Here is a 12557-nt window from a genome sequence, read left to right as displayed (position 1 = left end):
AGTCACCAGCAAACCCTCACCATCTTCTATCCAGTCACTTCTCCAAGTTTCTTTGCAGCCTCAAGTCCAAGCGGCACAAACATGAGCGTATCTCGCTCATGCCTGGCACAGCCATCCATCGCCACAGCTGGCTGTCCCACGTCAAGCCCTACTGGGCCCCTCCTCCACCAAAACTGCCCACGACTGCAGGATCATTCTAGAGAGTAATGATAGATCCTTGACTTCTCTCCACTGCATGCAGCCTGCTTTAAATGCTGCTCCCCTGCCCACTCCACCCTCGCCTTTAACCAAGTGCAAAGAGCTGATGGATTTATTTTTCACCAAAATAGAGACCATCCTTTTAACTGCCTCTGCTGCTTGCTCACCAAGCCAAACCAACCCCCACGCACTGTCTAGTTCATCTCCCATGTGCCCATTCCGAGCACATCTCTTGCTCCCTCAACTATTTTAGTTGTGCACTTTAAACAAATGCCTCCTGCAAAGGGGGTCACACTCCAAAATAAATTACTTCCCAGTGCCCCTTTTTTTGGGGGGGTTTTAGGGCACTAAAAACAGAAATTATACAAGTGTCCCCTGGCTAAAACCGGCAAATTAAACTTTAAACTTAAAATTATCAAATTAAAATTTGGTTGCAGGGGGTGATGATGCACTCCAGTCCCTCTGGCGCCTCTCTTGCTCCCTCAATCCCAAACCCAAAACACTGACTCACCCAGCTTCCCTTCCCGGTCAATGCAAGCTGACATTGTAAGTGCGTTGCTCTCCTCAAGCACTGGCTCCCTCCTTTTCTAAGCCACAGGCATCATCGGCTCCTCAAAAATTCCACTCTTGACCTCTGTCCTTGGAAACTCCCAACCAATCTACGGTGTCCCTTTCGTCAGAACTGGTCACCGACCGCAATCTTAACTCTGTCCCTCTCTCTCCACAAGTGCTGCCTGACCTGACTATTTCCAGCACTTTCTGTTTTTATTTCAGATTTCCAGCATCCGCAGTATTTTGCTTTTGCATCCGAACAGCTCTCTGATTTGCCATCCGTGACTTCCTCACAGCTCTGTGCAGCTCCTTGCTCTACATTTAAAGGCACCCTTGTCAACATAACTGCTAATGGTTATTGTATACTAGTTGCATATAATTGTTTTCAAAAAAGGCACAGTTGATTTAGAAATGACCTGAGATGGCCATGTATAGATGTATGATTTGTAATCTTGTTTCCCAATAGGCCAAAAGTTTCACACGTGCAAAATACATAACCCAGCCAATTCACTGGCTGTTGTTTGCCATGGGTAAGAACATCTTCTTTTGCTTGATAGGACTTTGATTGGGCTTGCTTCAACTTCTTCTTGTTGTGTTTGTTGCAGATGCAGAAACCAGTGTCAAGGTCCAGGAGAGCGGCATCCTTCACGTTTTCCCGCGTCTGCTGTCTCCACATTGTTCCTGTGCAGCAAAAGTAGCAAACATCATAGCAGAAATTGCCAAAAATGGTGAGGTTTTCCACAGGAACTTTCTCTGCTGGAACATCTTCAGTTTTGCACCTCATCTGTCAGTATATTTTATTTTATTTTTGGTTTTATTTTTAGAACAGCAGCCATTTATAGTTGTAAGATTTCATATTTTCATATTTTGTTGGCTGGCTTCAATATCTCATGCAACAAACTAATAAATCTGCAATTTGTCACTGATAACTGGATCATGTTATTTTAATTAGAATCATTCTGTGCTGTAGCGTGGTGGTACACCGAGAGTCCAGACTAAGTGTAGTCTTCAAGTTACATTGTTAGGGTTAGAGGGCAGAAGATAATGGGACAAGGGTATGCAGATATAGCCCAGTTCCGATTATAAAAGTCACACATTTTGTCAGTTTTGTATAATATTTTGATTGTTTTTATAAGTTATATGAGGAGAGACTGGATCAACTGGGCCTTTATTCACTGGAGTTTAGAAGGAAGAGAGGGGATCTCATAGAAACGTATAAGATTCTGATGGGACTGGACAGGTTAGATGCGGGAAGAATATTCCCGATGTTGGGGAAGTCCAAAACCAGGGGGCATAGTCTTAGGATAAAGGGTAGGCCATTTAGGACTGAGATGAGGAGAAATTTCTTCACTCAGAGAGTAGTTAACCTATGGAATTCCCTGCCGCAGAAAGTTGTTGATGCTAGTTCATTGGATATATTCAAGAGGGAGTTAGATATGGCCCTTGCGGCTAAAGGGATCAAGGGGTATGGAGAGAAAGCAGGGAAAGGGTACTGAGGGAATGATCAGCCATGATCTTATTGAATGGCGGTGCAGGCTTGGAAGGGCCGAATGGCCTACTCCTGCACCTATTTTCTATGTTTCTAAATAACAAAACTTATGTAATCTACAGTAAAATAAGACCGCCTATTTCCACCTCTGTAACATCGCCCGTCTCCACCCTTGCCTCAGCTCATCTGCTGCTGAAGCCCTCCTCCAGGCCTTTGTTACCTCTGGACTTGACTATTCCAACGCACTCCTGGCTGGCCTCCCACATTCTACCCCACGTAAACTAGAGATGATCAAAAACTCGGCTGCCCGTGTGCTAACTCGCACCAAGTCCCGCTCACCCATCACCCCCTTTGCTCGCTGACCTATATTGGTACCCGGTTAAGCAACGCCTTGATTTCAAAATTCTGATCCATGTTTTCAAATCTCTCCATGGCCTCGCCCCTCCCTATCCCTGTAATCTCTGCCAGCTCCACAACCCCCCCCCCCCGCCCCAGATGTCTGCATTCCTCTAATTTTGCCCTTCTGAGCATCCCTGATTATAATCGCTCAACCACAGGTGGCATAGAAACATAGAAAATAGGTGCAGGAGCAGGCCATTCAGCCCTTCTAGCCTGCACCGCCATTCAATGAGTTCATGGCTGAACATGAAACTTCAGTACCCCTTTCCTGCTTTCTCGCCATAACCCTTGATTCCCCCGAGTAGTAAGGACTTCTTCTAACTCCCTTTTGAATATATTTAATGAATTGGCCTCAACTACTTTCTGTGGTAGAGAATTCCACAGGTTCACCACTCTCTGGGTGAAGAAGTTTCTCCTCATCTCGGTCCTAAATGGCTTACCTCTTATCCTCAGACTGTGACCCCTGGTTCTGGACTTCCCCAACATTGGGAACATTCTTCCTGCATCTAACCTGTTTAAACCCGTCAGAATTTTAAACGTTTCCATGAGGTCCCCTCTCATTCTTCTGAACTCCAGTGAATACAAGCCCAGTTGATCCAGTCTTTCTTGATAGGTCAGTCCCACCATCCCGGGAATCAGTCTGGTGAATCTTCGCTGCACTCCCTCAATAGCAAGAATGTCCTTCCTCAAGTTAGGAGACCAAAACTGTACACAATACTCCAGGTGTGGCCTCACCAAGGCCCTGTACAACTGTAGCAACACCTCCCTGCCCCTGTACTCTCATCCCCTCGCTATGAAGGCCAACATGCCATTTGCTTTCTTAACCGCCTGCTGTACCTGCATTGCCAACCTTCAATGACTGATGTACCATGACACCCAGGTCTCGTTGCACCTTCCCTTTTCCTAATCTGTCACCATTCAGATAATAGTCTGTCTCTCTGTTTTTACCACCAAAGTGGATAACCTCACATTTATCCACATTATACTTCATCTGCCATTCATTTGCCCACTCACCTAACCTATCCAAGTCACTCTGCAGCCTCATAGCATCCTCCTCGCAGCTCACACTGCCACCCAACTTAGTGTCATCCGCAAATTTGGAGATACTGCATTTAATCCCCTCGTCTAAATCATTAATGTACAATGTAAACAGCTGGGGCCCCAGCACAGAACCTTGCGGCACCCCACTAGTCACTGCCTGCCATTCTGAAAAGTACCCGTTTATTCCTACTCTTTGCTTCCTGTCTGACAACCAGTTCTCAATCCACGTCGGCACACTACCCCCAATCCCATGTGCTTTAACTTTGCACATTAATCTCTTGTGTGGGACCTTGTCGAAAGCCTTCTGAAAGTCCAAATATACCACATCAACTGGTTCTCCTTTGTCCACTTTACTGGAAACATCCTCAAAAAATTCCAGAAGATTTGTCAAGCATGATTTCCCTTTCACAAATCCATACCTTCTGTTGCCTAGTCCCCAAGCTCTGGAACTCCCTGCCTAAATCTCCCTGCATCTCTACCTCTTTCCTCCTTCAAGACGCTCCTTTAAACCTACTTCTTTGACCAAGCTTTTGGTCACCTGCGCTAATTTCTACTTGTGCAGCTCGGTGTCAAATTTTTATCTCCATACTCCTGTGAAGCACTTTGGGGCATTTCACTACGTTAACGGTGCTACATAAATACAAGTAGTTGTTGTAAAGGCTGCAGATGTAGGAGATGCAAAGCGCAGGTGTTAAACGCCATCACTGGGTATAATTTCAGAGAGTTGTGAACCTGTGGAATTCTCCAACACAGAAAGTTGTTGAGGCCAGTTCGTTAGATATATTCAAAAGGGAGTTAAATGTGGCCCTTACGGCGAAAGGGATCAAGGGGTATGGAGAGAAAGCAGGAATGGGGTACTGAAGTTGCATGATCAACCATGATCATATTGAATGGTAGTGCAGGCTCGAAGGGCCGAATGGCCTACTCCTACACCTATTTTCTATGTTTCTAATGAGTTTACACAGGCAATGTGCAATATAAATGTAGAAATAGGAATTTTTAATGGGGAAAAGGTCGTTCTTGTAGACAGGAAATATGTGCAGTTATAATTTAATTTATTATCCCATTATGACATGAATTGTCTATCTTCATGAAGAGCACAAGGATATTTAAAGCAGTTCTCAATTATAGTTGTAAAAGATTACTGCCGTGACTATTTTCTGATGTTTATATTGACGGTACAGTACAAGCTATGGCAACTCAGCAAATATAATGTGTGTCATATTTAGACATAGATGTGATGTATTATCAGATGCTCATGACATGCCATTGTTTTGTTTTCTTTGCTTTTAACGTTCATTTGTATTTTTTTCATTTGCAAGTGAACCCAAAACATTGAACTCCAGTTGTGTTTTACACAGTGATCTATGATTATTTGATGGGCTAATTGTGTACATGTAATCGACTTCAGCAAAATAGCTTTAGTGAAAGAAAGCCTTAAAATGCTGGTTTCTAATGCATTTCAGCTTTCTTGGAGTTATACAGTGTGATTTTAGTTTGCCATCCACGGTCGGCGGTCTTGTGTCTGACAAGACCGATGACAGATCAGAATCTCTTTGTTTTGGCAGTGGGAGATGGATTTAGTACATCTTTAAGAGCTTTGTCAAACTGTCAAACCTATATGTTTAGCATCATGCTAAAGCTGTTGCAGTGGTAAGTACATTGTCAATTTGTGTACTCCAGTGCTTGTAGCAATGCTTTTTTTAAAAAAAAAAGAGCAGTTTGCAAAATCATTAAACGTTGAGTCATCACTTTTTCTTTAGTTCCGTTTCTAATCCTACATCGTTAGTTGCATGTATTTAATTTGTTGGTCATTGTTTTTTTACTCTTCTTTCACATTTTTCCACCATTTGACCTGACTTTGGATCTCTCCTTTACAGTTTCTGTGTTCTCTTACGTCTGTTGTTCTCCCGCTCTGTGATCTATGTCATATGCGCCTTCAGGCAGCATTCAGATTTTATTTTTATTTTTAAACTCACACATACCAAATAGTGTGGGAGGAACACAATCAATTTGCACTGTCAGACCTGGGAGGCATTGTGATCCTCTGAAACATTGCTGCTGTACGTGCCAAGGTTCTAGATGAGTTGATTTATGTATTGAACCTCAGAAGTGGGATAGCAACAGGTCCTGACAACATTAATCCTTTGGAATTCGCAGCATTATGCTTTAAGGTTCCTGTAAATATTTTGAGATTATGCAGACCTTCCAGTCGATATTCTAAACTGACTCATTTTGTTCATTCAAGTGACTGTGGATATAGCTTTCTATCCCCTTTCCTAATTTGCTGGAAGAATGTTACCTGGGCTAAATTTTGGCCCAAATATTGTGCTGGAGAACCTTAATACATACACATTTCAGTATTTAGCTTCACTTGTTTGCCTGGGTTTGCAGGGAGACATGCTAGCTGAAACAAGGACCAGATATCAAACAGTGTGCTTCCTTTTATCTAAAAAGCCATGTCGAAAAAAGACAGAATGCCTGCTGGGTTGATGCTGTGCAGAGAGTGTTTTAAATCCGACTGCTTCCCAGCGTTCTTAATCACAGTACCTCCCTTTGCTCTCGCATGTCTCTGACTCTGTCATCAGTACCCAGCTTCGTGCTCACCCCTCACTGATGCTCCCTGTTCAAATCCTGTCCATCTGAAGCTGACTTGGTCACTGTCACTCACAACATCTTTTATGATTGAAACTGTTGGCACATGTCCTTCAGTATTCTCCTCAAAACGTTGTGGTGTTTAACATGGTTAACCGCTCCCTCCTCCTCTCCCGGTATTTGCTCCATTGTGGACTTCCTTGGTGCTGCCCTCGCTCTTCTCCACCCTAACCTGGCTTCCCAACATAGCCAGTCTTCTGCAATGGCTTCCCCTGCTAGCGCAGGAATGCCCCAAAGTTGTATCTCCTCTTCTATTCTCTCCCCTCCCTCCTGTGACCTCATCTATAGACATGGGGTCAGCTTCGATATGTATGCTGACAATTCCCAGCTTGTCGTCACCACCACATTCCATTCCACAACTACCACTGCACTGTCTGGCATCATTGTGAATGAGATGGAACTTTCACCAGCTTAACGTCGAGACCAAAGCTGTGATGTCCTGCTCCTGCCAATACACCTCCAAATGCTCGTCACGCCCCACCCCATACTCTCCTTTCCCCTCTCCACCTGCTTGCTTAGGCTGACGTTAGCATTGCACAGCTTTGATCTTCTGTTTGACATTGTTTGAGCTTCAAACATTGTTTGAGCTGCAACAGAATTCGATTCCATTTTTATTTCACCTTCACGGTCAATGATGCTGTGATCCAGGCTATGTGAGCAGAGGGCCCAGGGGCAGCACTGGCCAGCCCACACTGCGATATGTGTGCGCACTAGGTCCGTGCAGCAGAGCAGGTCTCCAGTCGTCCTGCATAACCCTTGCCACTGGATAAAGACTGAGCTCTGTCAAGCCCGTGTGGTGATTGATGTGCAACAATCACCACATGTTAAAAAAAAATCCACGCACGGGCATCTTCCACCCTTCAATTAGAGTTCAGGACTGGAACATTGGGTCCTTCATTGAAACACCTGCGAACTCTTGTGGAAACAAGTCATTCTCTTTCGAGGGACTGCCGATGATGATGATGATGATGCCGCCTCCAAGCTCAACTCTCTACACTTTCCTTACTGCCGTGCTCCACACTGCATGAACTCTTAACTTGTGAAAATCTCCAATGCCCGTATCCTATGCTGCACAATGTCGTCGTCCTCTATTATTGGGCTCAAAATTGGCCAGAAATTGCTCTGTTTTTTTTTTGGAACAACTTGATTTTTCTGGAGTATCTTAAAAATCCACATTTTGCACATTCAATTTGCGCCAGTGTAAGTGAGTTAGTTAGGATTTTTTTAGTTCGTTTTTTTTTCAACAGGGGGCGTTACCAGCCACCTACGCCAGTTTTGGCCATTTAGGCCACTTTGGCCAGCTAATAGTTACTCCAAATCTACTTAGGCCAACGAATGTGGGCACTTCAGAAAACCCTTGCGGAGAGTTAAGAAATCAGCGCAGGTAGGTACATCGGAGGCCAGCAGAACTTATTGACTTGACTAAAGAATGAATAGGATCAAACTGCTATGCAGGACATCATATGACAAACTTCGCAAAGTTAATTTACTATACAACAGAAGCATTAAACTACAAAAATAAAAGAAGTAAAAGATAGTTGAATTAAATTGCCCTAATCTCACAACTAATTTAAACAACTATTTGTTTGCAATGATTATACTGGGCCAAAATTGAGCCCATATTATCTAAATAAAGTCTACTTCAATAAATAAGATATTCTCTCAAGTGTTCCTCCATCAATTATGTTCTTTCACAATAGCACCAGGTGAATAGGCTTGACAAATGGTCATCACTATTCACAAGAAACAAAACATATTTACATAATGTTTTTAAAATATTAAAGTCCAGGAAAATGACAAGCCATTAAGAAAGTTCAAAAATAGCTACAATGCATAAAATTTCAGACGTGAGGTCAATCGCACCAGGACGCCACTCGGGTCCCACACACAGCGGCTGCAGCACGCACACAGAGAGGCTGGGGGTGAGGAGCTACTGCACATGTGCGGACACTCCACTGCGCATGTGCAGCCATCCGGGCACTTTTCAACCCGACAGGCCACGCTGCGCGAAGACCGAGGAGAGGCCGGAAAGCGGCCAAACTGGGGAGCGATTTATTTATTTTTTCCCTCTCTATGCACTGACCAACGGAGAAAAGCGGTGCATTTCCGGTAAGTCTGCCGATAAAAGTCTGCCCATTGTCATTGTAATGTATGCACCTGTGAGTGTGCTTACTGTAGACACCTCAAATCGCTGGAGAAATACCACCAACAATGTTTCCGCAAGATCCTGCAAATCCCCTGGGAGGACAGATGCACCAAAGTTAGCGTCGTCGACCAGGCCAACATCCCCAGCATCGAAGCACTGACCACACTCGACCAGCTCCGCATGCCTGACACAGGACTCCTAAAACAAGCGCTCTACTCTGAACTTCTGCATGCAAGCGAGCCCAAGGTGGGCAGAGGAAATGTTTCAAGGACACCCTCAAAGCCTCCTTGATAAAATGCAACATCCCCACCAACACCTGGGAGTACCTGGCCAAAGACCGCCCTAAGTGGAGGAAGTGCTTCCGGGGCGGCGTTCAGCACCTTGAATCTCATCGCCGAGAGCATGCAGAAACCAAGTGCAGGCAGTGGAAGGAGTGTGCGGCAAACCAAACTCCCCACCCACCCTTTCCTTCAACCACTGTCTGTCCCACCTGTGACAGAGACTGTAATTCCCATATTGGACTGTTCAGTCACCTAAGAGCTCCTTTTTAGAATGGAAGCAAGTCTTCCTCAACTCCAAGGCACTGCGTATGATGGTTTAGCAGTCACGTGATGTTCACAAGACTCAATAAAACCCCAGTCAGTTGGGTCGAGGTCATCCACGATGAGGTATGCAGTTGTGAGCCAAGTGGATGAACTGGTAATGTGTAGTGTGATAAACCTTTTGCTAATAAACCAACTAGTTCTTAATAGCAAAGAACCCATGAAGCAGATACATTACAGCTACCAACCTCCATTGGTTCCCCCACCCATCCAACCTAACAAATTCTATTTTAATCCTAGTTTACTGATCACTCCATGGCTACGCTCCACTATGCCACCTCATCTGATCATATATGCTAATACTGCTCTCCAATCTTTCAACTCTGGCTTTATTTGCATCTCTTCCCTGGCCTCCACCGTTCCAGACTGATCCTTGAGCTGGCTGAGTTCTACACTCCCAATGTTCTCTCTAAAATCCTTGTGTATTTCTAGCTCTCTTTCCACCTTCAACAGTTTCCTCAAAACCTCTTCGATCATGCCTTTGCTCACATCTACTTCCACTGTTTACAATCAGTTTCTGTGTTGGAAACACATTGGGATATTTACTATATTAAAAGTGCCATATAAATGTAAGTTGTGGTGAGGGTTGTGTTGGTTCTTGTGGAGGCCCCTAGAGGAAAGCATGGAAAAGTTGTCCATGTTTGTGCTAATCTGTAGTTGTATTAAGAGTTGCATTAGGAGCAGATTGTCTGCTCTTTTGGCCCAGAAATAGTACATAAGCACAGGTAGACTTAAGGAAAAAGAGGGAAAGAAAGTATTTTTGAATTAAATTTCACCAGACAGAATTGTGCACTGCCCATTTTAGTTTATTAAAATAAATATGTCCAGTGATACATTCCTGGGATCAATTATATTTGGAACTGCAGTTTTAATGAAGCCATTTTGCAAAAACAGGTGCAGAAGAAGCTTGCTTTGGATTGTCCATGCAGCTATTCCCTCTGTTTAAACAAAATGGCTGCAAGTCAGGCAGGTTTTTCCATTTATTACTTCCATATAAGTACTGTATAGGGTTGTCCATCAATGAACGTTGTAGACTCCCATGTGTACTCATTTTTGTATTTGAAATGGCAGTGTACCTTCTAATTTCAGTGAAAATGTTGAAATAAGATTTACAGTTTCTGTCCAAGTCAGAACTAATTTGAAGTGGAACAGGTAGGTTTAGAAGATGTGAGGATATTATGCGTTCACTCATAAGCAATTGTCTTGAAGCCCAGCAGTGAATTCTACATTATCAGATGTTCAATTAAGAACTCAGTACTGTATTGTAATCGGCTTGTTTTGAGCAATAGCTTGACTTGATGTCCATACTGTTTACAGAATTCATGCGAAACCCATGTGTGGATACAGCATTGATTCCACCTTTGGTTCAGCTGTTGAACAACAGAGATCAAGAAGTGCTTCTCCAAACGGGACGTGCCCTGGGGAACATTTGCTACGACAGCCGTAAGTCCAGAATGAAGCTGGTATTGCAATGATACGATATTCACGACCATATTTGGGACTCTTAACAAATCCTTTTTACTAGCAGACAGCTAATTGTACTAATACTTTACTGCCAAAAATATAACCTATGAATCATCGAGTCATTATCCCTCAATATTTTAAAAACAAACCATATTTAGCAACATGTGCATAAATGTGCCAGGAGGTTTTGAGTCCTTGTAAAATTAATATACTTGTTAATTAGCTTTAGGTGTGATCAAAATGTAGTTTTAATAACTTCATGCAGTACTATTTTTTGAAGACATTCTGTTTTTAATTAAAGACACCTCCCCCAAGCAGTCTGAATGTGTTCCAGGACTGGTGTATTAATATTCTTGGGTGTTGTTATCAGAACCTTGTGGTAATTTTGTTTTCTCAGTAGCCTGGTTACTCTTGTATAGAATTGCTAATACAAGATGCATAACTTTGCTCCTTTCAATGTTGCTACTGTTGAATCATGGTTAACACAATTAAGATGTGAAATCTGTGGTGGGTACAGAAGCATGGTTGGTTTTATTAATGCACCAGTTTTTATACTAATGAACGGTGAGCAAAATCAATGTTTTAATCCTTTATATAGTCTCTGTGCTACTCATTTATGTTTTGATTACCTTCCCTCCTGCTTCTCTTCCACCCCTCTCCCTCGTCCCCAGTGTGCTATGATGTATTTAGCCTCAAAGCTTTGTGATCCTTATCCCTACACTGTGTGGTGCACAGTGATTGAGGACAACATGCTGATGTGTAGGCAAAATGATATGATTGATGAATATTCCTGAATATAACATGATGAATCAAAAAACCAGTCCATGATCGGACTAATGACTCTGCCTGTCAATCAAGGGAATTGTGAACATATTGGCAGGAATACAGTTGTGGAATTGGCAACACACATGTTCCCCCATAGCTAGGGCTAGAAATGCATTTGGACAGCGCCCCTGGCGAGTTTCGGAACAGGGGCGTAAAGGGTTTGCAGCCGCGAGCGCCGACATTCGCGCCGCTTGGCAAATTCAATGTGCTGGTACCGGCGGCGCTGAGGAGTATCGCCTGGGAGCGCCGCGCCGGTGTGCAACGCTTTGACATGCTTTGAAAATTTGATTTGCGCTGCACCCGTAGCGCTCCCTAGTGACACCGCCAGAGAAAGCTGGCATGCAGAGCTGCCCCCGGGGCGCTAAGGGAAGGCATGAGGTAAGTGTGATGATTTTTTTTGTTGCGATTTAACTTTATTTGGGCTGAGTAATGTATAGGAAATGTTTTTTGTTCCAATTCTTTTGCTTTTGCAGGGAGGCCTCTCTTAGGGCGCTATGAAGCTGGCTCTTTAGCTCACCCAGCCTAGCGCCCTATGAGAAGTGTGGAACGCCTTCCTTAGCGCTCCACTCCACTCTCAGGGCGCAACCACTGAATTTTTTGGCTGCCGGCACAACCCATTTTCTGGCGCTAAATTTAGCTACTGCCCAACGTTAATGCCTTAAAAACCTTCAATCAAATTTCCAGCCCCTAGATTTTTGAATTTTGCTACAGCTGCTAAAATGCAAAGTTTAAACGTCCCTCAGTAATTGCACTTAAACTACCTTGTCTGTCTATTAGACCATAACCTCTATTACATATAAAATTGACAATGCATCTAACCTTTGGCTTACATGTCTGTAATTCTGAGGTAAATCATTTTTGCTGTCTTGATTTATTCTTATGAAGTTACGAATGTTTATAGCCAGTTAGGTTCATGTAGGGATTTATTGATGATTCATTTATCCCAAACCATCCTATGTAATAGAATTCCAATATGAATGCAGGTCTATGAAGACTTTGCAAATTCCCCAAAATATTAGTATATCGTGTAAAATTGTACTGTTTTGACAGAGATGTAGCTGTTACCTGCTAGATAAAATTTGTGAATGTTCTGTTTTAACCTATTATTTCCAGCTTGTTTTCATGTTAAAATATCAAATGCCTTTTCAGTTAACAGATGCAGGATGTTTGATATATACACCACCTC

The 12557-nt window shown here is 43.3% G+C and overlaps 1 protein-coding gene across 3 annotated transcripts in view; it reads left to right on the top strand.

The window, feature by feature from the left end:
* Positions 1-12557, top strand: part of rap1gds1 (RAP1, GTP-GDP dissociation stimulator 1) — a 101612-nt gene that overhangs the window by 32291 nt on the left and 56764 nt on the right. For 2 of the 3 annotated variants that reach the window (XM_070872884.1, XM_070872880.1), the window contains exons 3-4: positions 1356-1478; positions 10400-10525. In XM_070872884.1, coding sequence (XP_070728985.1) covers positions 1356-1478; positions 10400-10525 — 249 coding nt within the window. Of the gene's footprint in view, positions 1-1355; positions 1537-10399; positions 10526-12557 lie in introns of those variants that run through there. The other variant, XM_070872891.1, reaches the window with a different exon arrangement.

This window comes from Pristiophorus japonicus, chromosome 2, assembly GCF_044704955.1.
Source record: "Pristiophorus japonicus isolate sPriJap1 chromosome 2, sPriJap1.hap1, whole genome shotgun sequence".
NCBI lineage: Eukaryota > Metazoa > Chordata > Chondrichthyes > Pristiophoridae > Pristiophorus > Pristiophorus japonicus.
This window is presented reverse-complemented; position numbering and strand designations above follow the sequence as displayed.